Source organism: Bidens hawaiensis, unplaced genomic scaffold (assembly GCF_021521415.1).
Source record: "Bidens hawaiensis isolate Kalapana, Puna unplaced genomic scaffold, B.hawaiensis_p1.1 tig00021678_1, whole genome shotgun sequence".
NCBI lineage: Eukaryota > Viridiplantae > Streptophyta > Magnoliopsida > Asterales > Asteraceae > Bidens > Bidens hawaiensis.
This window is the reverse complement of record NW_027493368.1, coordinates 256,433-283,237: the sequence shown is the minus strand read 5'-3', so window position 1 is coordinate 283,237 and position 26,805 is coordinate 256,433. Positions and strand designations below refer to the sequence as shown.

Below are 26,805 nucleotides of genomic sequence, written 5' to 3'. Positions count from 1 at the left end.
GGTGTAGCTGAGAAAAACATAGTTCTCGAAGAAAATCCATTGCTATAATTTAATATTCTACTTTCCTTAAACGGGTGGTAAATTGATAAATCAATAAAGGTAACGTCTCTTTTGTGTTTAGGCTGAGTGGTTAGAACTACTATCGTATGAGAAGTCTTATTTTCGAAATTGGTTCATAACCAAAATTCTTTTAATTATACATATATGACACCGAGATTGAATTTTTCAATAGAAAGAAGCATTCTCGGATACGATTTTGCACGGACATTTTTTTTTATTAAATTCATTTAAAAAAATAATTTGGTGATATAAATAAAATCAATTTATGTACACATTGTATAGATACAAGCATAGATGTAATATATATTTTTTTTCATATACGTTATGTAATTATTTGTTTTAGTTATAATTTTATAATTTGAATTATCGCATCTAGAACTGCTAATATAATAATCATGTTACAGTACTTTGTATGACATTGAACGGGTATGATAACATCATCTACTTAATCCAACGATCCCACCGCGAAGACGAAGAACACCCCCAAATATACCATACCCGCACTCTCTTTATTTACACTCAAATAAATAATAATAATAATAATTCAATTCCTACATCACAAACACTTGTTCACATCAAATCGGCTGCAAATATGCACAGATTCTGCTTCAATTTCCTTCGTCTTCTCACCGTCACAACTACCAGCAGTGACGATTGATGCTTGCCACCGATATGCAAAGGTCAATAAACCCTAATTTTGTCAAATTGCTGCATTTGATGCGTTATTTTGTGTTTCTAGCTGTTTATGCGTTTTTTTTTGCAAAATTAGGGTTTTTTTTGTGTTGTCTTAGAGTTTCTCATTAAAGCCCTAATTTTTGATTTTGTTTATGTGTAATTGATACAGACCTGTACAAGTTTTGTTTTGAATTTGATATAATTGCTGAAGTTGAAAAGTAAACAAACCCTAATGGCATATAATATTACTGTTTATAAAACTAAATTTGTAACTGTAATCTGCAAATTGCTAAACAACAGATATTTTTGTTGACTCTTTTGTTTGGTAAAATGGAGAAACTGTTTGATGATATTACCGCTACCAGTTTAGCTCATCTTTCTATTAAGGTTCTTGTTAATCTTATTGTAGTTTTGGGACATGGCTCGATAGGTTTCTGTAACTGATGGGGACTTTAAAATTTCATTAATTTTGACTAATGTGCGTCTGATACGAACCCGGTTATTCAAGTTCCCGCTTAAACAAATAGTTTGCAGAAATAGGAATAGTGTTGCAGTTATGTTTAGGCTCCATTCATTTGTAAAACGTCGATGTTTATGTTAATTAAAATTAGGGGTTTAATCTTTGTGATTGGAGATCCAACGTATTTTGAATGTGGCTATAAATCTTAATTTCAGTACTTTAGGTTTCTGGTATCTATCAGTGTCATACATGGTGATGATTTGATAAGGGCTTTAATGATCTGGGCTGAGCTTATATAAGTTAAGTGAAACAGATAAACGAGACGCTAGATAGTCAACTCTGTTTTTAACAATGTATAATGTTTGCTGCATTATATTATAGCCATTGGCCATTGCTCTTGCTTGATTGTTACAGCATTACATAACTGAGTACAATACACCCTTCTTATCTTTTAAGTTTGAACACATTTAAATATAAATCTATATTTCCTTTATGGTACCTTCTTTAAGAGCGTGATCGCACCTATATCCCTAAATCTTGTTAACATTATCATGTGAGTGACCACAATGTGCGGTCCTTAAAAGCGACACAAGTATCGACAACAGTGTAATAGGCGATGGTGATGCGTATTTAGCTTACAGATGATGTGTTTGGTTGAAGTTATAACTTTTTTGGATCTTGGAGTCGGACTTGAGTTTAATATATTGTCACCTAGTGGTGACGTATAATTAGGGCCATGGGTCCCCCCCTGGGACCCACGGGGTGTCTTAGTCCAAGCTTCACCACTGCTGTCACCTCAGTAGTTGACCATACATGTTGAAATTTCTAAAAGATTGTGACTTTTTTGAAGGTTGAATGGTTGATAATCGTTAAGTGATGACTCTCAATTAAGTTTTAGATCCTCAATCGTTTAAATGCAAGACTGATAATTTGCAAGAAGCTGCATGTGAGCCAAATTTACATTTTCAATATCTATTTTTTCAACTTTTGGAACTTTAAATAGAAACATTGCATTTAAATGAAGGTTTTATATATTTAAACAACTGTTTGATATTAACCTATATGAATACTTCATCCTATCGGGAACATTTCAGTATGAAATATTAATGCTTACTTGCATGTGGTTAATATTTTGTATAGCTCTAATACATGTCCTATAATTTCCACTATATTTATTGCAGGAACTGATATGAATAGGCAAGCTCAAGGCAACACCATGACAGTAAGAGCAAAACCGGCTCCCGCAGTTTTTAAACCTAATGGACATGGAGAAGATTCTAGAATCGAGCCGTATGTTGGGTTAGAATTTGACTCAGCAGAAGCAGCCCAAGAATTCTATACTTATTATGGAACTCAAGCTGGTTTCAAAATCAGAATAGGTCAACTCTACAGATCGAGAGTTGACGGGTCAGTCATTTCACGAAGATACGTTTGTTCGCGAGAAGGGTTTCAGACCCCTTTAAGAACCGGTTGTCCCGCTTTCATAAGAGTACAAAAGGGTGAATCTGGAAAATGGGTTTTAGCCAACATAAAAACAGAGCACAATCATGAACTCGACATCTCCGGCGAAATACGTCCCCCGATTATTCAAAGAAAAACCGTTCCCACCCCAAAACCGACATCAAACGTGTCATCTAGAACCGGAATCAGATCACTTGAAGATGATGGCCCGTCGGGTGCTATTGATCTTAAACGGATCAAACGAGTCGAACTCGAACACGCACCAAGAGGTGAACCATGCAAAGGTCTCGAGTTCGGTTCGGCTAACGAAGCGTACAAGTTTTACCACATGTATGCAGCTAGCATGGGTTTTAAAGTCCGAATCGGTCAGTTATTTCGTTCAAAAAATGACGGGTCGATTACTTCTAGAAGATTCGTGTGCTCTAAAGAAGGCCATCAACACCCATCAAGAGTTGGGTGTGGGGCCTACATGAGAATACAAAGACAAGAAACAGGTCGATGGGTTGTTGACTGTTTATCAAAAGAACACAATCATGAACTCGGTTCACCCGAAGACACAAATCAGAAAAACGAAAAGCCGTTTAAGGAAGAATTAACTAACGGGTTGGAAAATTTGGATTTACTTGAAACGAACGGTGGTCTTAGTTTAGTCCAACGAGATAGAGGAACCGCCATTGGTTCGCGGTGGTATAACGTGCTTCTTGAATATTTCCAAACCCGGCAAGCTGAAGATACTGGTTTCTTTTACGCACTCGAAATCGATAACGGAAGATGCATGAGTGTTTTCTGGGCTGATGGACGGTCAAGATTCTCGTGCACTCAATTCGGTGACTCGATCGTTTTCGACACGTCATACAGGCAATCGAGTTACACGGTCCCTTTCACTTCGTTTATTGGCGTTAACCACCATCGACAACCTGTGCTTCTAGGGTGTGCATTAATCTCAGACGAGTCAGAAGAATCATTTACATGGGTTTTCCAAGCATGGGTTCGGGCCATGTCGGGAAAACGACCTGTTTCCATAATTGCGGATCAAGACAAACCCATTCAAAACGCAATTGCACACGTGTTCCCCGGAACCCATCACCGGTTTTCCGCATGGCAGATACTTGCTAAAGAACACGAAAACCTAGGGGCGTTAAGGTCCATGGAAGAATTCAAATTCGAATACGAAACGTGCATTTCACAGAGTCAAACTGCGAGTGAATTCGATTCTGCTTGGAGCGTTCTCATCACAAAGTATAACTTAAAAGATAACACATGGTTAAAAGACATGTACAAAATGAGAAAAAGCTGGGTCCCGTTATACATACATGGTACGTTTTTCGCTGGCATCCCGGTTGATGGAACCATGAAATCATACTTTGGAACGCTTTTAACGCCACAAGTCCAATTAAACGAATTCGTTATGCGGTACGAGAAAGCTATTGAGCATAACCGTGAAGAAGAAAGAAAAGAAGATTTCAACTCGTTTAACTTGCAAACCGTTCTTCATACAAAAGACCCGTTAGAAGAACAATGCAGACGCCTTTACACAATAACTGTGTTTAAAGTCTTCCAAAAGGAGCTTCTAGAAAGTTACAGTTATGTCGGGATCAAAATCAACATCGAGGGTGCAATCAGCCGATACTTGGTCCAAAGATGTGGGAACGGGGATGAACGAAACACGGTTGCGTTTAACGCTTCGAATCTTAACATCAGTTGCAGTTGCAGGATGTTTGAGTTTGAGGGTATTTTGTGTCGGCACGCGTTAAAGGTTTTTCAAATAATGAACGTAAGAGAAATCCCGTCTCGCTATATTTTGCACAGGTGGACTAAAAATGCTAAATATGGGATTCTTCGTGATGCTGAGTCGGGTGGTGGGTCCCAGGATTTTAAGGCATTGATGATATGGAGTTTAAGAGAAGAAGCTCATAGTTATATTGATGCAGGTGCAGCATCTATTGAAAGATATAAATTGGCGTTTGAGATATTGCAAGAAGGTAGGCGTAATCTTTGTTGGCAGAATTGATGAATCGCGAACGAAGGTTTGTAATGTCTCATCTTTTGTTATTTATAAATTGTCGGTTCGGTGTAGGGTTAAAGATTTTAATGTTTTGTGGTTTTTGGTAGTAACTGTTTGGGTTGAGCTTCATGTTGGCTTTAACTGCATTGTTGTCTAAGATAAATGATGTAATACAAAGTTGTTCTGTTTTGGACCGTATGGTAAAGGTGGCAAAGTGGATGGGTTATTAATATATATTACTTTTCTGTGCGGGTCAAAGCGGGTTGGGTTGATCCAAAACGTGTTTTAGTGTAGATTTGCAGTTTTAATAATATATGAACACTTAAGTCAATAAAATACAATAAATAACAGCGTGTAGAAAGTGTAATACATTCTATACGTTGTTATCAATGTTTTTTTCACTAAAAATAATAATGTCATAAAATGTGGGTTGAAGAAGCTTTCTTTCTTGTCCACTCCTTTCATCCACAATTCAAGCAATTTATTTAGCTCAAAAACACAATTTAGAAACACCATCCAGTAAAACAATTTCCAGTCTTGGTTATCCGAGTCTTTTCTGAAACCAAATTTACAGTCATCATTCAACATTTCAACACACCACACAAGGTTCTTGGCTCGTCGTCGCTACTATTGCAATGCACTTGTTTTTGTGCGGTAAAAAGAAAAATAAACATAAACGATCGCATTCATTGAATATTCAGACGACCAAAGCTGTCGATCATACCGAATTTTTGGTCTCAACCACAATTAAAGATGAGAACGATGATTCTCCTGTACAAAAGGAAATTAAAGAACTTCCACCACCGCCACGATTGGTCAGCATAAAATCGGCTTCTTACCATGTCGGGGGGAGCTCGAGTAAATCTCAAGGTGCAAAACTGACATCGAGTTTGAGTATGAGATTATCAGGCAGATGGAAGGGATTAAAGAAAGTGTTGAAGAATGATGAGAATTGTAATGATCTAGTATTTGAAAATGATAAAATGACCCGCAGCGATTCGCTTTTGTCAAAAAGGATCATTCTCGGGGAAAAATGTCGAATCCCGGATGAGGATGAAGATCACGTAATTCTTGATGAAAATGGACAGCCGATTACTACTTTTTATCGGAAACAATCGTGTTCGTCTATGTCTCGACAAAGCTCGAAAACGAATGAAGATCAGAACCGGTGTGATTTGAGAGAGGGAGAGTGAAAACAAATAATGAAAATATTAAGTTACGAACGAACAAATTTACACTGGCATTCTAGAGGAGCAGTGGATCCAGCAATTTCTAACTCGGTGAAAACTCACGCAATCGTCTTGGTAGCATCAAACCAAAGTTGTTATACAATTATACTACCCAAAGTCTTTAAATTTAAACCTATTTAATTGTACAAACCTCACTATTTAACTTTCTTTAATTGTACAAATATCACAAATTTTTAGATCATGCTAAGTGTCATTATGTTAATAAAAATGGCAACTTGAATATTTTCCTTATTGTTATTATGTTATAGGCTGATAAAAAATTTCCATCATGATTCATAAAAAAGGAAATGCTTTGAGATATGGAAACACCTCATGAAGAAATCAACAAAACAATCGCAAACAACGATATCATCGGGTCATGCTAAACGAGTTACACTCTATAAAGCCGATCAAAAGTCACACTAAGGTCGCTGCTTTAACACATAAGAATGTTTTCTCTACTCTCTAGACAATCAAGGGAAATATGATAATGTTTTACGAATATAATGAGTATTTGACTGTGGTTACGTCTGTCTCTAATGAATTAAAAAAAATAGCTTAAAAGCAATGAACGTCAACCATTTGAAAGTTTTTTTTCAATGTGTATTTCTATTGCACAAAGCCTTCTATGTCATCAAAGAACAAAACAATTACCATTTACCACACTACCCAACGGACACATTCACACAGGGGCGGATCTACAGTGATATCGGGTGGTTCCTCGGAACCACCCGAATTTTGAAATAATAGTACAATTATATATAGAAAATAATAAAGGAATCACCCTATAAATTAGAAAGGAACCACCATATAACCATTTGAAGTGTTTGTCTGTCTGGTAACACGCCGGTTTTGTAACCCGGAGGTCGCAGGATCGAATCTCGTTTTTTTAATTTTTTTTTCTTTTTTTTTACTAACTTACCTAACTTCAGTTAGGGTTTTAAACAAACACATAACCAGCACAAACAACACAGCGCCTCTCCACCCCTTACCTGATTTCAGCCCCTGACTCGGTCACTCCCCCACTCCGGCAGCCTCACTCAGTCACTCCCGCACTCCGGCACCGTCACTCCGACCATCGCCGCCGGCCATCCCCGTCCTCTGTCAGCCGTCTCCTTACAGTCCTTACTCGAATCCTCTTAATCTCCCACTTTGAAGGTAATTTTACATTTATAATTCATTGTTAAATGTTAATTGTTCTTGACTTCTTGTTAAATGTTAATTGTTCTTAATTGTTAAGTGTTAACTACTTAATTGTTTAAGTTATTTGTTAAATTTAGTTTTAGTTTGTTAGATTATTGGTTTTAATTTGTTACTTTCTTAGTTTTAAATTTGTTAGTTTGTAATTGTTGATTTGTAGGTATGTTGAATGTGAAGATATATTATCAAAGTGAACCATAGAACCTTGGATCATAAGCATTTTATTTTTAATTCGTAAAGACTACTGTATAGATATTATGTGTTTTTTAATTTCTAATGACGGTGTCTCTTTTATTAATTTATCGTATATTTATTATGTAATGAACTTTTCCCGAACCATCGAACCGACCGGAACCTCAAACTGACCCGGAATTTTTTATACCCGAAACGGTGAAATTGAAACATCTAAAAGTAGTGCACCACCCGAAAAAAATTTCTGGATCCGCCACTGCATTCACAAAGTTCTTGCCAAAACAAGAATATCATTTGAAGGGACCTGAAGTCCAGGGATCATCAACTACTTATGCTGGTTACAAAGTCGTCAAAATAGACTAACTAATGAACCAATCAAATATATAAAACTTAAAGTTATATGCATATTTCATACAAGCGTTTCTAGTTAGCAACACAACTTAAAAAAAAAGTTAATTACCTTAACAGCAGTCCCTGATATAAACAGTTAGACACACACGTTCATAGAATACCTACCCTTTTGGACCAGCATCACCTTCACAGCTTCACCATCAACTCTCTAGATACTTCATTTGGTGACTTTGGAGCTCCAAGAGTTGAATAATAATAAGCCACCCGAAAACGAACCAAAACACTTTTTTTTTAATTTGCATTTAATATGCAAATCTCAAATCTTATAATCATTTACGAGCCCAACCACGTCAATCCTTAAATCTTTACAAACCATGTTACACATGTCACTAAAACTATTATTGACACATGATGTGTAAAAAGATGACATAAATTTCATAATTGATGCTAGACAAATGCGAGTAAATAATAATTTGCTAACTCATTCATTAAAGTCTTGACAATTTTTTAGGAAACATGAACACAAGATTGACAATGAACGCTTGAAGATATAAGTAAATAAGCTCAAGTACAATACATGGACGGAGAACCACCTTTATGTGGGCTCCCGTTCAACCTACAAACTGAATATGTGGTTGAAACAGATATTCAAAGTATAACAGATATTCAAAGTATATTAATGTCTTTTATTCTTTTATTTTGAATATTCATTTACTACTTTTAGATTTTATATTTTGTTACTTTTTCATAAGAAATCATTCGTTAATAAAACCATTACCGTAACGTGGCTACTTTATAACGTGTTTGTTTTTGAATTCGAAAATCTTAGTATCTAGCCTTCTTTAAAAAACAATTTTTATTAGACAAAAATCCATATTGTATCTTTTAAAAACTGTTAGAAGTTTCTGAAAACATTTAAAGAGAGGATACAAAAATATATAAAAAATATCCATGGCCGAAAAAGTATTGAAAACTATGATAACATAGACCAAATTTATGTAATTTTGTTTATTAACTATCATATTTTGATATTGATCTACATTTTTAATAAATTAACTACTTGAATTAATGATGCACCTAAACTATCTATATATGAGGAAACAAAAATTGTTGTGATTAATTATTAATAAAATTATCAACGTGACATAAAACAAAATATATAACTCTTTTATTAACAACAAATTTATTTCTATTAAAATCCACCACCTTTATTTCAAAAAGATAAACATCATGTCGTTAGACATTAGGTCATGAGTAACAAGATATATAACTGATAAAAATGTTTGAAAAATATAATCCGTTTTTAATTAAAAAAATGTTAGTGATTTTGTCCGAACCATCTAGATCGTTCTGGAACTAGCCCACTAGATGACACCGCACACTGCCCAGTGCCCACTAGTTATAGTGTTGTACAGTACAAATAAGAATAGCATGATTTGAAATATATCTTCCACATGGGCGTTGGGACCAAAATATCTTGATAATTCCTTGTTTTTAGTTCCTTTAAAGAAATAGAGAAATAAGAGAGGAAATTGTTGGGTTTAAACTTTAAATGCAACACCATTAAATCGAATGTAAAAATAATAATATTTTGGGTTGTTTTATCTAACATGTTCACCAATCCATACATGCTTTTTTAACAGGTTTAATTAAATGAGATTTTTTTAGTTTGTCATGTTTATTAAGCAAAGTCTATTCGTCAAAGGTTTAGAAATTAAAATAAAAACATACATTCTTATAAGATTACTTGTCAACTCGTTTTGTTTGACTCGTTCAAATTAAGGGGTTACATGAATTGTGTTTGTATCACATGTTTTTTTTAAGAATGTGTTAGTTATGATTAATTTATGTGACACAAATAAACATACGAATCATGTTTACTAGAATAACCCAAGTTTCCTAATCTAGAACTTTTAGGTGACATTTCTATAATGTCCGCTAAAAACAATACAAGTTAAAAATATAAAAAAAATGTTACATAACTACTTAAATTACCAAAACATTTTTTTTGATATACAGGTTACGTCTAGTTCAATCAATTTTGTTTCGAAACACAAACTACGATTTTGAAAAAGGCAAACCGAAGATATCAAGTTAGCTAGGTCACGGAATGGACATCTAATCATACCTCTTGTAGGGAAATTTTTTCCCGAACATATAAATCGTGCATTATGCTTTCAAAACGACAAGTCTCCTCCAAATATCTAAATTATTTAGATTTATTCAGATATTTATTTAAGATTGTTCTAAGAAGCATCCATCCATTAGTTGTGTGTGTCTCTAGAAGCTTCCACCCACTCTTCTTCATCTCCTCCGACTCTTAATAAATACTCTGTTATCATCTCATTCTCACCTTCCAAATCCTTAATCACCAACAATGGAGTTGAACACAAAACCACCAACCATAAAGGAAGAAGAAATCACATTCATATCCTCAACCACCAACTGCTCATCATCTTCCTCTTCTTCACCGCGCCCGAAGGAAGGCCTGCACGAGGTCGGCCCACCGCCGTTCCTGACGAAAACATTCGATATGGTGGAAGATCCGGCAACCGATGCCGTGGTTTCGTGGAGCAGAGGACGGAACAGCTTCGTTGTGTGGGACTCGCATAAGTTTTCAACTACTCTGCTTCCGAGATATTTTAAGCATAGCAATTTCTCCAGCTTTATTCGCCAGCTCAATACCTATGTAAGCATTTATTTGTTTATTTGTTAACCTAATTTCACCTCTGTTGATAATTAGCTTGTTGTTCAGTTGAATTACTTTAATTCGATGCTGTATATGTGTTTTCTCATCTAATTGTAAGCGATTCAGTGTTTGATTGATTTCATTGTTGAACTCTGTTCTAGGTTTAGATAATTCGCTTCTTGTTCGGTTGAATTACTTTAATCCGATGCTGTAGAAGTTGTTATTCTGTTGTTTCTCTTTGAAATATATTTGGATTTCACGGTTCATTGTGATTTTTTTTGTTTGAAATGATGGTGTGATTGATTTCATCAATGAACTCTGTTTTAGGTTTAGGGTAATTATCCAGTTGTTCAAATGAATTGCTTCAATTCGATACTTGTAGCATCCGATCAAATCGTTCTACTAGTAATTTTTAGTCTAAATTGATAGGATCACTTGGTATTCTGTATTGATTGAATGCGGATTTACATGTTTCAGTGTGTATTTAAGATTGATTTAATCGTTGAACTCTGTTCTAGGTTTTCGATAACTATCTTATCATTCAGTTAAATTACTTCAATAAAATGCTGTATAACTAGGTGGTTGTTGGGCCTTTTTTTGGCGTCTTCTCTTCGAAGTATATTTGGATTTCACGATTCAATGTGATTTTTTTGTTTGAAATGATGCTATGTTTGATTTCATCATTTAACGCTGTTCTAGGTTTTCGATAACTATCATACTTTAGTTTGTGATCTCTTAAATTTTTAGTTTGTGGTCTCTTGAATTTATCAATTTAATATGATTACTTGTTATTCGGTTTTCAATTGAATGCTTTTGAAGTAGCTTTGATCTTTTACTTGGAGTTAACTGATTGTGTGTTCTAACATTGTTCATATCTATTAACAAATTATCATGAGTTACTAAATTATGAAATTTTGTTCATATCTAGGGCTTCAGAAAAGTGGATCCAGACAGATGGGAATTTGCAAATGAAGGGTTTCTTGGTGGTCAAAGGCATCTTCTAAAGACAATAAGAAGAAGAAGAAACGTGGTCCCACTAACCCAACCGAAGCAAGAATCTGGTCCGTGCATTGAAGTAGGCCAATACGGAATTGAAGAAGAACTCGAAGCACTTAAACGTGACCGAAGCGTATTAATGGCTGAAATCATAAGACTAAGACAACTACAACAGCAATCAAAAGATAAACTCATGTCCATGGAGAACAGGTTAAGAACCAACGAGAGAAAACAACAAAACATGATGGGGTTTCTTGCAAAAGCGTTTAGCAACCCGGAGTTTTTACAAAAGTACATGGATAAATATGCACAGAAAGAACATGAACATATTGAAATCGGGCGCAAAAGGCGGTTGACAATGACACCAAGTGTGGAGAATCTACAAGATCCATTTCTCGCAGCTGCTAATGTTGAAGTTGATTCAAGTAGTTATGCTGGTGATCAAGATGTTTCAAGCTTGGTGGATGATGAATCTCATGAGAATCTATGGGAGGAACTGTTGAATGTGGATGTGGATGATCAAACTCTACCTGTTGTTGATGATTTAGATGGTGAAAAGGTTGATTGGGATGAAGATTTGCTGGAATTAGTGGATCAAATGGAGTATTTAAGGTCATCTAATCCTTGAATACTTGATTGAAGTGACTGTTAAGATTTTATAGTGTTATGAGTTTGCGGGTCTCTGCAACTCCACCTCTTCTTTCTTGAGCACAAGTCAGATGCATATGATATGATTCTAATGTATGATCTGTTTTCTTTTGGTATTTCAATTATGGATATTTGTTATATATATATGCTTCTGATCTTGTATGTGTTTTATACAGTTGCGGAGATGGTGGAATTGTGAGGAGGCCAGGCTGCTGTTATCCTTGTATCCTTTTATGTTATTGTTCACCTATGCTTGTTATGTTTCAAATTTTATATGCAGGGGTCAAAGAAGTACAATCAGAAATTGGAGGCATTGAATGAAAGACATGAAGTTGGTGTTGTGCATAAATATTTAGGATGCTAGTTTGTTATGATTTAGGGTTTAAAGTTTTAAGGTTTATATTTATTGTAACTTTTTGTTTCTTGTGAGACTTAAGTGATGAGTGTGATTATAATAAGTAGGGTTATTTAATGTTTTGTCCATTCTTGTTAGGACAGTGGTGGTGTTTTTGGCAAGGCAGGTACATGAGGGGGGTGTGTATGGCATTGCATGTGGTAGCATAAATTAAGTGTCTTTGATATACCAATTACCAAATTGGACTCCAACCTAAAAGAGGACCCCATGGTAGGCCAACCTTTTGGGTTTATTGAGATTCTAAGGACCTAGGGTGGATATTTCTTAGTTTTTCTTGATGTTGTGTAGAGGATTTCATTGGCAAGTCTTTGTTTTCTTTTATTTGTTTTGGGACTTAGGTTAACTTGAGAAAATGATTCCGGTTAGGCTATCTGTTGTGGAAGGCATGAGCAGGGTGTTGGTCCTCGCCCCATGTGCAGCAAGGGTGCTAAACACTACCAACGACCACGGGTGCAACATGAAGGACAAAGGTGTAAAGATTTGATGAGACCGACAATGTTCGGGGATGCCAATGGAGCATTCATTTTTTATGTTACTAATTAATAACATAACTGATAATTTCACTCTACCTCACCAACTACAATTCGTATTTCACTCCGCCATGATACACATGTTTTTTTGTGTGAAATGTGAAACACCAAAATATCTACGTGACACTTGGTGCATACACAATGAACTCATATCTACTTATACTCTATTGACTATTTTCCAAAAATACCATTCATCCATGGAATTTCTATCTATTATAATAAATCAAAAATAAAAACAAAATTCCAATGCTTAAACTGATATACGCTCTCTTCAACGTTTCTCAATCAGCGTTCATCATTAGTTTCAAAACCCTAAACTACTCAACCAATCAGGCATCGATTTCTACTAGCTTTTCATTTAAGATTGCAACAATTTCGTTTTTTTTGTCTTGATTATTGTTCGTTTTGTTTCAATTTCGTTTTTTTTCTTCTCGATTCCTCTCTAAATCAGTTCTGGAGAAACATATTTTACCTTTGATGTGGTCCGCAGACTGCAGATATTTACCTCTGAAAAAACAAACGGCACCTTAGGTTTTTACTTTAGTTGCCATATAATTCACCCGGGAATGGATTGGAGAGGTGATTTGAATGGTTTTCTCAAAGTTTACCCTAAATTATATGGGTTTAATAACTTTAGAGAATGAGCTCGGAATGCTCTAAGACAAGTAACTAGTCGATTTAGGAAGGTTGAGGATCCTTTAGGTCAAATCTTATTTTTATGCCTTTTATTATTATTACTTTTTAATTACAAAATTTTCTTTTCTTGATCAGCTTATGTTTTTTTTTTTAGAAAATAAGCTTTTTTTTAGAAGCTGAAATTAATAGTTTATAAAAATTTACAAGTTAGTCATTTGAATACTTATATAACTTATACAAACTTATTTGAGTACAATTTCAATTTTAATAACTTGCATTAAGAATTGTTATAATTGTTTAAATGGGAAAAAAATGATTTTACAGCTGACAGTAATTGTTCTAAGTTTTTAAGACTTTTGAACTCAATGACGACTAATAGACTAGTTATGAATTGTTGAGACTTTTGACCCATATCTTGTTATTGTGATATGGGTCAAAAAAAGGCTGTCCATTTTCATTCACTTACGACTCAGTTAGACTCAACCGGAGAAAAAAAATTAGAGACTCAAAATACTTTTATTTAGACACAGCCAAAAACCTTTTCATGATATGGAAAGAAAAACATTAATTTATGAATGCCAAAATTAATAGGTTATACAAGATAATCTTCTTTCACCACAAAAATATAAAGTAATATTCACTCTCACTGTTACACGTGACTTTCTTTTCTTTTTTGCACCACAACTTGAATTAAAACTTATCTGATTAGAAAGACCTAAGTGGGAAGAGAAAAATTGAAATTACATACTAAGTTACGGGCTTTTATAACCATACGTTCCTATTTTAATTGAATTTAGAATTATGAGAAGAAAATCTTAAAAGAGAAACCGAATCAATAAACTGGAAAGATCTTAATTATTATGAGAAGCCTTTATGATCATTTTTCGTGCAACATGATTAAAATGATCTTAACTTAGCAATCGATTTATTAGAGAACTAAAAATCCTACACAAATAGTTAACCAAAGTCCAAAATAAGAAAAAAATAAATATAAATGAAAACAAAGACGGTCAACATCTCAACCATATCCACTTTATTACACAACTTTTATCAATCCATAGAAACAATGTTCGCCTCTCATGTTCCATACATTTAAACTTGATACAATCACTCGCTTACTTCCATTATTAAAAAGATACAGCTTCACGTCACTATGTATTGCAAGCTTTGGGTACACTCTTGTAGGGGTATGGTACTAAACCCGGTTTTACGACCCTAAATTTATTATGTTTGGCTTATTTTATTATATGGACTAATACAATGTTATTGGGCTGAGTGGGTTTTGTGGAGGTAACCCTAACTGGGCTAGGCCCATTAGGGTACCATGATGGTGGCCATGAGGCTCTCTATATAAGGAGGTGGAGACCTCCTTATTATATGGGAGGCTCAAGAAGAGCCACCACCATATTTTTGTGTCTGTAAACAAGAGATCCTTGAGATTTCTTAGCAGTCACCTCCACACCCCCAAAAGGCCATTGCAGATCTCAAGCAACCGGAGAAGAAGATCAAGACGTGGTTCGTTCATCTCGACATCCGTGGAAACATCGTCATGGATCAGGTCAGATTCTTCTCATATTTCGACATTGGCGCCATCCGTGGGACGGCAACGAACTACCCTTCGATTTTCGTCTCGGTCCTCAGATCTCTCCCAAGAAAAACCCAGATCTGGAAGTTTACAGAAAGAGGCTTCAAGACTTGTTCTATTAAAGCTCAAAAAGATCCATAGATCTAAAAGAGGCTTCCAGATCTGTGCAAAAATGAAGCTGAAAAGGATTTGTAGATCCAAAAAAGAAACTACCTGATTCGGATGATCAAACCTCCGGATCTGTGACGGTTTTAAATTCTCTCCGCTCCGAGCTTCAGATCTATCTAGATCTGATTTACAGATCTAGATCTGGATTACAGACCAGGATTTTAGGTTTAAAATTACAATCTAGATTACGGAGACTCCCGCCGCCATGCACGCGCGCCAGCGAATTCTCACTCCGCGGAAACCACCATGTGGGTTTTGCGCAAAAGACTAGCCGCCATACATGCGCGCCCGCGAGTCACCGCTCCGCCGCCATGCATGCGCACTGCCAAGGAGCAAGCTTCGCCACCATGCATGCTCGCCCGCGAGTCACGACTCCGCCACCATGCATGTGCAAGCCTGATTTTGATCTTTGCATACATGTTTCACACTTCCTTTTATTAATTTGATCAATATGACAACATTATATTGACATCAAACTAAAAATAAAACGAAGTAAAACATACATGCGCGAGCTTCAAGCTCAAACGCGTTGACGAGTATTAACTCTAAAACGTCAGGGCCTTAGCCCAATAATATGAGCCTTAGCTCAAATTACTCATAGCATCCATCCCGCGTATTGCGCGGCTCGACCATAACATACCTAAGCACAACTAAGGCAAAGCACATGCCAAAACATAGTTGTTGAGGTTTCAGGTCGGGGCCGCGCATGGGATTATTATGGATATAACACATACTGACGCGCAAAAGGCTAAAGAACTCATTCATAATTCCCTATAATAAGTGCACGATAACGTCGCGCAAAAGAGGAATAACGAAATGCCAAGACACGTGTCAGCATATTCAAAATATCGCAAAATAGCTTGAAATATGACAACTATTAAGGAGTACTTAATAATTTCCTTACAACCTTGCTCAAATTTCAATGTGTAAGCATACCTTATATTCAACAAGCACACGCGCGCGCCATCGTGCATGTGCCACCATGGTTCGATGTACCGCCACCACGCATGCGCCACCACGATTCAATACATCGCCATGAAGCAGCAGCACGCCATCACACATGCGCGCTGGCACCGAGCACCGCACCACCGCGATCCAACACCAACCAACCACGTGCATTGACGATTCGTTTTAACCAGAGGGATGGAATCGCGCGCAACGCGCGTGTAAGAAAAGAAAAAGAAAAAACAGGCCCTATTGAAAAAGCAAACTAGTCTAATATCTATCTTATCTCGCTCGCGCGAGACAAGACACATTAGACTGGGGGGGGGGGCTTGAAGGGGGTATGCACCCGCCTTAACATCGAGCGAGGCGGGTCAACCCACAAAATATAGACGAGGCTTAAAATCAGGATGTCATGAAGACACAAAGCCAAAACCTATGCGCGTGGCGCATATCACATGCTCACGCATCACATATGCTCACGCATCACGTATGCTCACGCATATGCTCACGCACCACGTATGCTCACGCACATGCTCACGCACATGCTCACGCATCACGTATGCTCACGCATCACGTATGCTCACGTACATGCTCACGCATCACGTATGCTCACGCACATGCTCACGCATCACGTATGCTCACGCACATGCTCACGCATCACGTATGCTCACGCACATGCTCACGCATCACGTATGCTCACGCACATGCTCACGCATCACGTATGCTCACGCATGACGTATGCTCACGCGTATGCTCACGCATCACGTATGCTCACGCGTATGCTCACGCATCACGTATGCTCACGCGTATGCTCACGCATCACGTATGCTCACGCATCACGTATGCTCACGCATCACGTATGCTCACGCATATCACATCTGCGCATGAAACATCTGCGCGTGGCGCATATCACATACGCGCCAAACTTAAAGGTTGGGAATCCTTATAAACCCATATGGCCACACGCCAAACTTAAAGGTCGGGAGCCTAATAATATCCCACATGGCCACGCGCCAAACATAAAGGTCGGGAACCTAATAATATCCCAAACGGCCACGCGCCAACGTAGGTTGGGCACACCTCATAATTTGCCCGAAGATGGGAACCTTGTAATACATCCACTTTTAGTGATATGTTTTTGCAGGTTCGGCTACGATCCGCACAAGCACCTATGACATTATTATTATTATCTGGCCGTTTGTGCCTCCATTATTATTTTGAAGACAAACCGGGATAGTCATCCTGCGCAGAAGAGGCCCTGGTGGGCCAGTCATTATCATCATATTATAGCTCGTAAGTCGCCTCGCGCGCAAGCTTTATTATTCTCATAGCTCGTAAGTCGCCTCGCGCGCAAGCCTTATTATTCTCATAGCTCGTAAGTCGCCTCGCGCGCAAGCCTTATTATTTTACAACTCGTAAGTCGCCTCGCGCGCAAGCTTTATTATTTTACAGCTCGTAAGTCGCCTCGCGCGCAAGCTTTATTATTCTCATAGCTCGTAAGTCGCCTCACGCGCAAGCTTTATTATTCTCATAGCTCGTAAGTCGCCTCGCGCGCAAGCTTGATTATTCTTATAGCTCGTAAGTCGCCTCGCGCGCAAGCTCTATTATTTTTATAGCTCGTAAGCTGCCTCGCGCGCAAGTTATATTACATTATTATCGAGACGCGCACTCTATCTTTTATCAGGCCCCGTGCCACTATTGTTATGATGCGTGCTATATCTTATTCATGCTAGTGCACCATCATTATCATAAGGACCACAACATGTCACCATCATGAAGAAAACCTCCCAAAACTCTGACAATAAAGACAAGGCCGAAGAAAAGGGAAAAAACCGCCTCATGTCCTAACACACCTCATAAAGTCCAGCGCTCCACCTAAACGCTTGCGCGCATAGGAGCAACACTGGACTTGGGGGGCTTGTAGGGGTATGGTACTAAACCCGGTTTTACGACCCTAAATTTATTATGTTTGGCTTATTTTATTATATGGACTAATACAATGTTATTGGGCTGAGGGGGTTTTGTGGAGGTAACCCTAACTGGGCTAGGCCCATTAGGGTACCATGATGGTGGCCATGAGGCTCTCTATATAAGGAGGTCTCCACCTCCTTATTATATGGGAGGCTTAAGAAGAGCCACCACCATATTTTTGTGTCTGTAAACAAGAGATCCTTGAGATTTCTTAGCAGTCACCTCCACACCCCCAAAAGGCCATTGCAGATCTCAAGCAACCGGAGAAGAAGATCAAGACGTGGTTCGTTCATCTCGACATCCGTGGAAACATCGTCATGGATCAGGTCAGATTCTTCTCATGTTTCGACAACTCTCGCTGTTATACAGGCAAGTCCGTGTCCCCCAAAGCTTTCCACGATCGAGTGATCTATCTATAAAATTATAAAACGATATACATTATATTATATTATACTAGGTCATCCAGAATAAAACAGTATACGGGTCAACCAGAACCCGACCCATTTTATACAAGGGTTGTGCTAGTCAAACCGAATCCAACATGTACTTTTAAACGGGCCGTGTTCGTCGACCCAATTTTTTTTTTGGTGTCGCGTTCGGGTCTATTAGGAACTGTGGAGGATATAACAGTAACAAACTTACCAAGGTTCTTAGTGAAATCTTGTCCTTAATGGGGTCGACATTGAGAAAAGCTCCATACACCTTATCGTCCTTTGCTACTTGTGCAATCGAAGACCTGAATTTATACCATACGTTAGTTTCTACAGATTTTGACACGCCAAAGTATGTATCAGGAAAGTAATTTGTACCATACCTCGTTTGGTCGCTGCACATGATCACGCAAAACTTCTTCGGATCTTTAAAAACTCGAAAAAACACTGCAGCTTGTTCGATTAAGTCCTTTGAAGCCAGGACCAGCAGGCCAAATGGGCCAAGAGTCCCACTCATATGAGCATTCTTCTGATTACACAGAAGCTGTGGGTCAGCTGTATCAGGATTGATCGACTCTGCATCAGTTAGATCCGGTAGACTAAACCACACTTCTGCATCCGCCTGAAAAACAAGTTCCATTCCATTAGGCAATGTGCAATATAACCTCTACAATAAAGGAATCCAATATGGGACAACTGTTTTAATAGTCAACTAGTTTTTTATTTGTTGTTTAATTTTATTTGAGTTGTTACAGCATGTTAATTTTTATTTGTAATATGTGTTATTTTGGGGCAGTGGGGATTTGTTACTTACAGCAAATTATGTTTTGCCAATGTAAGTTATTTTGAGATTCATTATCATTATGTAAGAGAGAAGGTGCTGTTGGGAGAGATAAATCTGGTACATATGGATACTAAACAACAAGTTGCAGACATCAAGGGTATTTTGGACAATTCAGGTTTAATTTGATTTCTGGTCATAATCTCTAGCAAGGGGCAGTTTAGGAACAACGTTTTTGCGGCAAATAACTGTTAACCTGTTCATAACTGGTACGAGTCGAGGTGGTTTAAAAAAATATTTTGGTTTAAAAAGAGCTAAACGGTTTAAAAGTGTGTTTCAGTCATGACTTTTTGGATCAAAGGATTGATTTCGGAAGTTTCAAATCTGGTTTTGGATCAGATTCAAAGTCAGTATTTGACTTTTTGTTTCAAGAATATTTTGGAAATTTGATACGGGTCAAATTTCTAAAAAGGGCATTTTTGGCATCGTGGCATGTTTTAAACTACTAACATGTCAAAGAAAGAATCACTTAAGGTTCGGTTTGGTTTGTTGAATTATTTTTGCATCAGGGGCAATTTCGGTATTTCTGGAACATTAAAAATTTGCAAATGGGGTTCTATGACATTTATTGTTTTATATACTATAACATCTACTTAATGTTTGTTTATGTCATATATATAAAGCTCTTTTTTTTATTGACATTAATGTTTATTCAGCCCGGTTAGTAACCTAGTATAACAATATAACACACAAACTAACCTGTGAACCTCTTACGCCTGGCACTTCAAGCAGGGACCCACCCTTGAGAACTCGATTCTGCATGCTCACATGTTTCCCTCTCAGCTTCATTATTTCCTCCACCGGCCACTGAACTAACTGTTTTTGGTTATCGCTCAGGCGAATGGTTCTAGGAAACGACTGAAATAGATAAAACAAATATTAATATGGGGCCGCGATAGAAAAACGGTTTGCCCCATCCTACCCTCACAGACCCTTCCAATAGCTAGCTATTAGTCAAACTTCACTGGGTACATACGTTTCATTAAAATGTGTTATGTGTTCCAAAACTCAAATACCATAGGTAAATTACCAAAACATAGTTGAATTAAATTCTAACAAGCATGAGCATCTTCAGTTATACCTTCACATTAAACGTATAATTGCTAATGAGACTCCTTACCATGTTGGGTCAGTTGAAAAACACTCGTTATTTTAGTTTATTTATTCTTGAATGGAATAAACAATATCTAAACGTAATCCATGAAAAGCATGCATTTTCAGTTATTCGTAAAAGCCCTTAATCATCTTAAACAGTTAATAAAAAAACATGCATTTTCAGTTATTCATAAAAGCCTTCAACAGTTAATAAAAAGCATGCATGTATATTCAGTTTATTGGATGATGAGCTTCTTATTTCATAATAATGTAATAAACAATGTAGAAATTGAAAGTTGAAGATGTTTTTCATTTAGGTAAGTAAAAAGAAATTGATATTACGTACCATTTGACCAAATAAAAAAAAGTAAGACAATGTAGTAAGTACCTGAAGGCCGGACCAGCCTCTCTTGATTGCATCTGATTCAGGTTTATCGCTAACCTCTGGAACCCATGCCCACAACACCCTTCGATTTTTGGCGGTGTTGTAGAATGATTTTGACGCATAGAAGACCCCGTAATCATAGCGCAGGTGTCTGTTACCGAGGCTAAAATCGTCAGTAATAAGAACAAACCGATCCACCTTCGGATCATATTTCCCCAGCACATACCAGTCATGCCTTGCGTAGCTTGTTTTCAGCACATGGAATGTATTGACCGGGTAGATATTCGGGCACTCCCACATATCGATGCTGCTAGAAGAATGGAAGGGCTTACGAGCCCTAGTCCACTTGAGTCCATTAGAACTGTGATACAAAATCGTTGCTGCATAGTGGTTGATCTTACCACCGATCACCATCCTCCACCTTCCGTCTGGACCCATCCAAGCGGTTGACGGATCACGGAACTGGTCAGGAGGTGTGTCGTTCTCGGGAATCAGAATGGGGTTAGCAGCCCACTTGGTCCAGTCTTTCAAAAGGGGGTCGGTCGTGTTCTTGGGGAAGGCCAGGTTCTGGACCAGGATATTATTGTTTAGCCGTTAACCGGTGTAGAGGATTATGGGTTTGGAGGCATTGAGGAATGTTACTGAACCAGTGAAGAAGCCTTGGGCATCGTAGTGCTCATGGGGAGTAAGAGCCGTTTCCAGAATAAACCAGTTCACGAGGTCGTAGGAGACGGAGTGGCCCCAATACATTATCCCCCACAATGGGCTGAAGGGCTCTTAGTTGGTGATAACCAGATCGCAGATCGATCTTCGAGTAGTAACTCGATCCTTGAAGCTGGTCAAACAAATCATCAATTCGGGGTAAAGGATAACGGTTCTTGACCGTCACCTTGTTCAACTCCCGGTAGTCGATACACATGCGGAAAGTCCCGTCTTTCTTTCGGACAAATAAGACAGGGGCTCCCCATGGTGATGAGCTAGGTCGGATAAAACCCTTATCCAACAAATCTTGCAACTGAGTGGACAACTCCTGAAGTTCCGCCGGTGCGAGCCGATACGGGGCTCGTGCTATGGGTGCTGCACCGGGTGTCAACTCGATTTGGAATTCGACTTGACGAATAGGAGGGAGTCCAGGAAAATCCTCCGGGAAGACTTCCGGAAAATCTCGCACAATCGGTATATCTCCAATTCGCTTCTCCTCCGCGGGTTTCTCAACAATCTGCGCCAAAACTGCCGGATGACCCTTTCGTAGGTACTTCTGCGCCTTAATGAGGGTAATGACGCTGGTGGTCATGCCGCTTCTCTCACCTCGGACCGAAATGATCTCGCCGGAAGGGGTAGTAATGTGAACTATCTTGTCGTGACATATAATCTCCGCTCGGTTCTCGGATAACCAGTCCATGCCGACAATGACATCGAAACTACTAAGCGTAAAAGGAATAAGGTCGATATCAAAGACATGACCTGACAGTTTTAATTTACATCCCGCAAGTACATGAGTCGTTACTATAGTCTTACCGTCAGCTAATTCAACAGGAAACTTAGCATCTAACGGAGTTGGAGTTAAGTCTAAGAGTTGGCTAAAGGCTTTCGACACAAAACTCCTATCAGCTCCAGTGTCAAACAATACCGAAGCAAAACAATCGTTTACAAGGAACTTACCAGTCACCACGTGCGGATCATTGCGGGCTTGACCCGACCCAATCACAAAAGCTCTTCCCTTGCCATTGCTTCCACCACTACTGCCACTTCCATTACCCCCATTGTTGTCGTTCTGTTTCAGTTTGGGACAATCTTTCCTGAAATGACCTTCCTGCCCACATTCGAAACATCCCTCCGTCGTCATAGGTGGTTTAGGAGCACCCTTTGCCGCAAGGTCTCCTCTACACACCTTCGCCTGATGACCCATCTTTCCGCATCTCTGACACTTGACACGGTCACATGGGCCAACATGATGATAGTTGCACCTATTGCACTTCGGATATTTCCCAGCATATCCGCTCGAACCCTGCCCGCTACCGTTGTTATTGTTGTTGTGACTCTGATTGTTAAAGCTCCGAGTGAATTCGGGCTTACGGTAGTGTTGTTGCGGTGGGAGGTTCGAGGATGAAGATCTGGTGTTGTCAAACTTCCTCTTTCCGCTTCTCGGGTTGCTGTTGCTGTTGTTGTCATTACTTGGGTTGTCACGGGCTTTAGTGGTTGAACCCCTAGGTGGTAACTCACCTTGGGTCACAGCCTGATCCGTCAGTTTGTGAGCTAAACGGATCGCTTGTTGTATCGTGGCTGGTCTGGAAGACGTCACCATGCCCTGAATATGCGGTGCTAACCCATCGATATACATCTCAATCCTCTTACTCGGCGGATCCACCATCCGCGGACATATCACAGCCAACTCGTGGGAACGGGTAGTGTAGGCTTCGATTTCTGAGCCCACCATATTCAGTGACCAAAATTCTGACTCTAACTTCGAAAGCTCCTCTCTCGGATAGTACTCTTCTTGCATCATATTCTTGAACTCCTCTCAGTTCATAGCGTTAGCCAGTTCCAATCCAAGAATTTGCACATTTGCACATCGTCTGAGGACACCTCTGAGTGTGCCTCTGGCTCAGCCGGTTCTTCCTCCGGTTCCTCTTCGGGTTCCTCCTCGGGATCTTCCTCGCGATCCTCCTCAGGCTCCTCTTCGGGATCTTCTTCGGGTTCCTCTTCGGGCTCTGCCTCAGGCTCGGCCTCAGGCTCGGCCTCAGGCTCTGCCTCAGGTTCGGCTGCGTTCTGAGCAATTTGCATTTGTAGCACATCGCAACGCTCTAAAGCTATCTCGGTTCGGGTCCTTGCTACTTGGAGTTGCTCTTGCAAGTCTATCATCTCGGCTTGCATCTTTCTCATAATCTTCATCTGTTGATCACTAGCCTCTTGCATTTCCTTCATGGCCGCTGTCATGCGGGAAATTTCCTCCTTAGTTTCGGTTCCATCTCTTATCAGTCCGGAAACGTTCGCCCTCGTATAGCGCATGTAACCCACATCACGCTCCAAACATGAAACAACAGCTGCGAGAACTCGCTCTACAGGTTCGGTTATGGGTGGTAGGGTGTTGGGGTAAGAAGGGTGGTTCGGGTGAGGTAACGGGGGAACATGTTCGCGATAGACCATACGTCTGATCATGTTAGGGTACCAATCCCAGCTAACGTCATTTTCGTATATGCCTCCGGATAGGCGGTACCTCTTCGGTGCGGGAGCTTCGAGTTCCGGGACTACTCGGGGTGGCGATGCGGTAGGTAACTGCGGTTCCTTCCCGTGAGCATGCGTCATCGAATCGGATGATGATGAGGGTGGCGTCGACATTCCTACAGGTAAGCCGTGTATGCGCGCGCGTATGAGTGAAAGAGGTAAAGAGATAAGATTACAAGACTACACAAATCTATGCAGTGCGTATCATTATAACTAATGGGTCGTCGCGGTTATAGTCTAGTATGCATGCTGCTTCTAGTTCGCTATAACCAATGGCTCTGATACCAATCTGTCACACCCTCAAAATCCACTAACGGAATTTTACCGTCAGAGGGTGTGAACTAACAGGATCAGAATAATTAGTTATAATCAAACCATAAAACAAAGTTTCAAAACCATGGAAACGTTTACGAGTAATTAAATGCGGAACCGTAAAAACCTTTAACCAAAAGTTGCGTCACGCAGGACGACTAAAACCAATGATAACTGTTAAAAATAAGTTTGCATAACAAAAGCGTTTTCAAGCAAGTGCATGTTCCTAAACCGCGCGCCCGCCTCGGCTACCTGAGAATAACATACTAAAAGTGTCAACACAAGGTTGGTGAGTTCACAAGTTTAAATAAAAATAAAGCGATTAGCGTTTGCATTCAGCGTGTTGCGTTAAGCGTTTTGCGTTACAGCGTTTTGCGTTACAGCGTTTTGCATTACAGCGTTTTGCGTTACCAGATAGTGTTATGTCAATTATATATCTATAGGTAGCTAGCCTATAAAGCAAGTATTACTAAGTGTTCGACACCGAAGCTGACTGTTTATCAAGTGCCTTGTCACCAGGTCATCCAGACCATGGTACGTGTTAGCCAAAATTACACCCGCTCGACCTCCAGTCGAGTTTAGCGTTGGGTGGGGTTTGTCAAACCCAGTAGTACTACTCAACAGTGACTCGCTATTCCAAATATTAACCGATTCGATGTGTAGGACTTCAATTGTTTCGTTTGCCACTTAGCCTTTACAAGTGATATATAATTTACTAACAAAATCTTAAATGCGTTTATCGGAGTATGTTATCTCCCCCAAGTGAAAAGCGTTTAAAACAGTTTAAAAGGGGTAAGTGAAACTCACTGTTTGCGAAGAAATTCCCAAATTAATTCACCAAGATGCGCGTCACAGAAAAACTCTCTCTAGCGTTCTAAAACAACAAAGAGATTTTTCTAAGTGTCGGAATATTATCGAGTCTCTAGACCCGGCACATAATACCTATGCACATAACATGTTTCGTGTTTCGTTTGTGAATCGTGTGTGACTTTAACAATTGTATTTGTGATACATTACATGTGTAAGCAATTATTTACGTGTCACGTATTCATAAAGTACATCACTAGCAATTACTCCCCGTAAGGGCAATTTGGTTAACTCATAACAATTAACTAGCAACTTTTCCCCACGAGGGCAATTTGGTCAAATCATTACAATCAATTAGCTATTATTCCCCGCAAGGGCATTTTGGTCAAAACACGACAATTAATTTGCAATCATTCCCCTCAAGGGCAATTTGGTCAAAACACAATGATAAATTAGCAAGTATCACGTTTCATGCATTTTCACAAAACTCAGCAGCTAGTTTCACCGAGACAGAAATTCTACTTGAAAGATCGTACTATTCCACCGATCATAGCATCTCAATAAATTTACCAAAAATCATCACAGAAGCATATATGTCTTAGGTTTCCAGAACATATTTTATTATATTTTTATTCCACATAGTTTTCTCACAATCATCAAATCATTACAGCAAACTCATAACAGTCAAATTCATGCGCAACAGAATGTTATTTGCAATTCCCGTTAAAAGAAAAATCCAATAAATGCAAAACCACTTGGGTTAGGTTCCTAACTCAATGAGTCAACTTCCAGAAGTGGAACCAACCCAATTGGTCTCGTAGTTCATGAGATATAACATTTACAAAACAACCTAACAGCAGGTCTAACAGCTCAGCTTTGCACAACGTTTTTGTAAAATCATAAAAGTTAACCTTTACTTGTCCAAAAATTACAAATTTATATTCTATAGAAACTAGACTCAACCTAGTTTACTATAGTATCAATAATCTCAACCAATTTTCACATTTACACTTCTTTACAGTCACTTAAACATCAAATACACATTCTGTCCAGAAACTGTTTGCATCCAAACTCAACATATTAACAATCTATGAACTATCATGCATTCATATAGGACTCTAGACTCCATAAACACATCCATGCACATCAATTACACATTACATACATGATTAGGGTTTTTGTTTGAACTCAAATCAAAGACACAACGATTAACGGGTAACAATATAAATTCTAGTTATCAAATCATCATTCAATCAACAACAATCATATTAGTTATACACACACACAAAATCGGCTGCCTAGGGTTTACAATTAACTCAATAAACATCAAAATTAAGTGTAAAGGATGCATAGGATAGTCGGTTATACCTTCCTAGCACCTTAATCTTCGATCAAAACTTGAAATTGATGGTTGAATGTGTGTGTATTGGTGACGGCAGCCAAGGAGAGACCAAGGGGGTTCCGATCGGGATTATTGAAGAAAGAAAATAAGA

The 26,805-nt window shown here is 38.6% G+C and overlaps 2 protein-coding genes and 1 pseudogene across 3 annotated transcripts; 2 read left to right on the top strand and 1 right to left on the bottom strand.

Annotated features, from left to right (window-relative positions):
• Positions 1-625: 625 nt before the first annotated feature.
• LOC143563989 (protein FAR1-RELATED SEQUENCE 7 pseudogene) lies at positions 626-4,717 on the top strand (annotated as a pseudogene). The gene is made up of 2 exons (XR_013140762.1): positions 626-740; positions 2,377-4,717. The product of XR_013140762.1 is annotated as a protein FAR1-RELATED SEQUENCE 7 pseudogene (transcript).
• Positions 4,718-10,010: 5,293 nt separating this feature from the next.
• LOC143563982 (heat stress transcription factor A-2-like) lies at positions 10,011-12,340 on the top strand. Its single transcript, XM_077051387.1, has 3 exons — positions 10,011-10,322; positions 11,251-11,930; positions 12,247-12,340. The coding sequence occupies exons 1-3, from the start codon at positions 10,011-10,013 to the stop codon at positions 12,281-12,283; spliced, it is 1,029 nt and encodes a 342-aa protein (XP_076907502.1). The 3' UTR covers positions 12,284-12,340.
• Positions 12,341-18,554: 6,214 nt separating this feature from the next.
• LOC143563992 (beta-fructofuranosidase, cell wall isozyme-like) lies at positions 18,555-21,718 on the bottom strand. Its single transcript, XM_077051396.1, has 6 exons — positions 21,611-21,718; positions 20,972-21,535; positions 20,188-20,346; positions 19,031-19,269; positions 18,859-18,952; positions 18,555-18,629 (listed from the first exon to the last, which is right to left on the bottom strand). The coding sequence occupies exons 1-6, from the start codon at positions 21,716-21,718 to the stop codon at positions 18,555-18,557; spliced, it is 1,239 nt and encodes a 412-aa protein (XP_076907511.1).
• Positions 21,719-26,805: the final 5,087 nt, after the last annotated feature.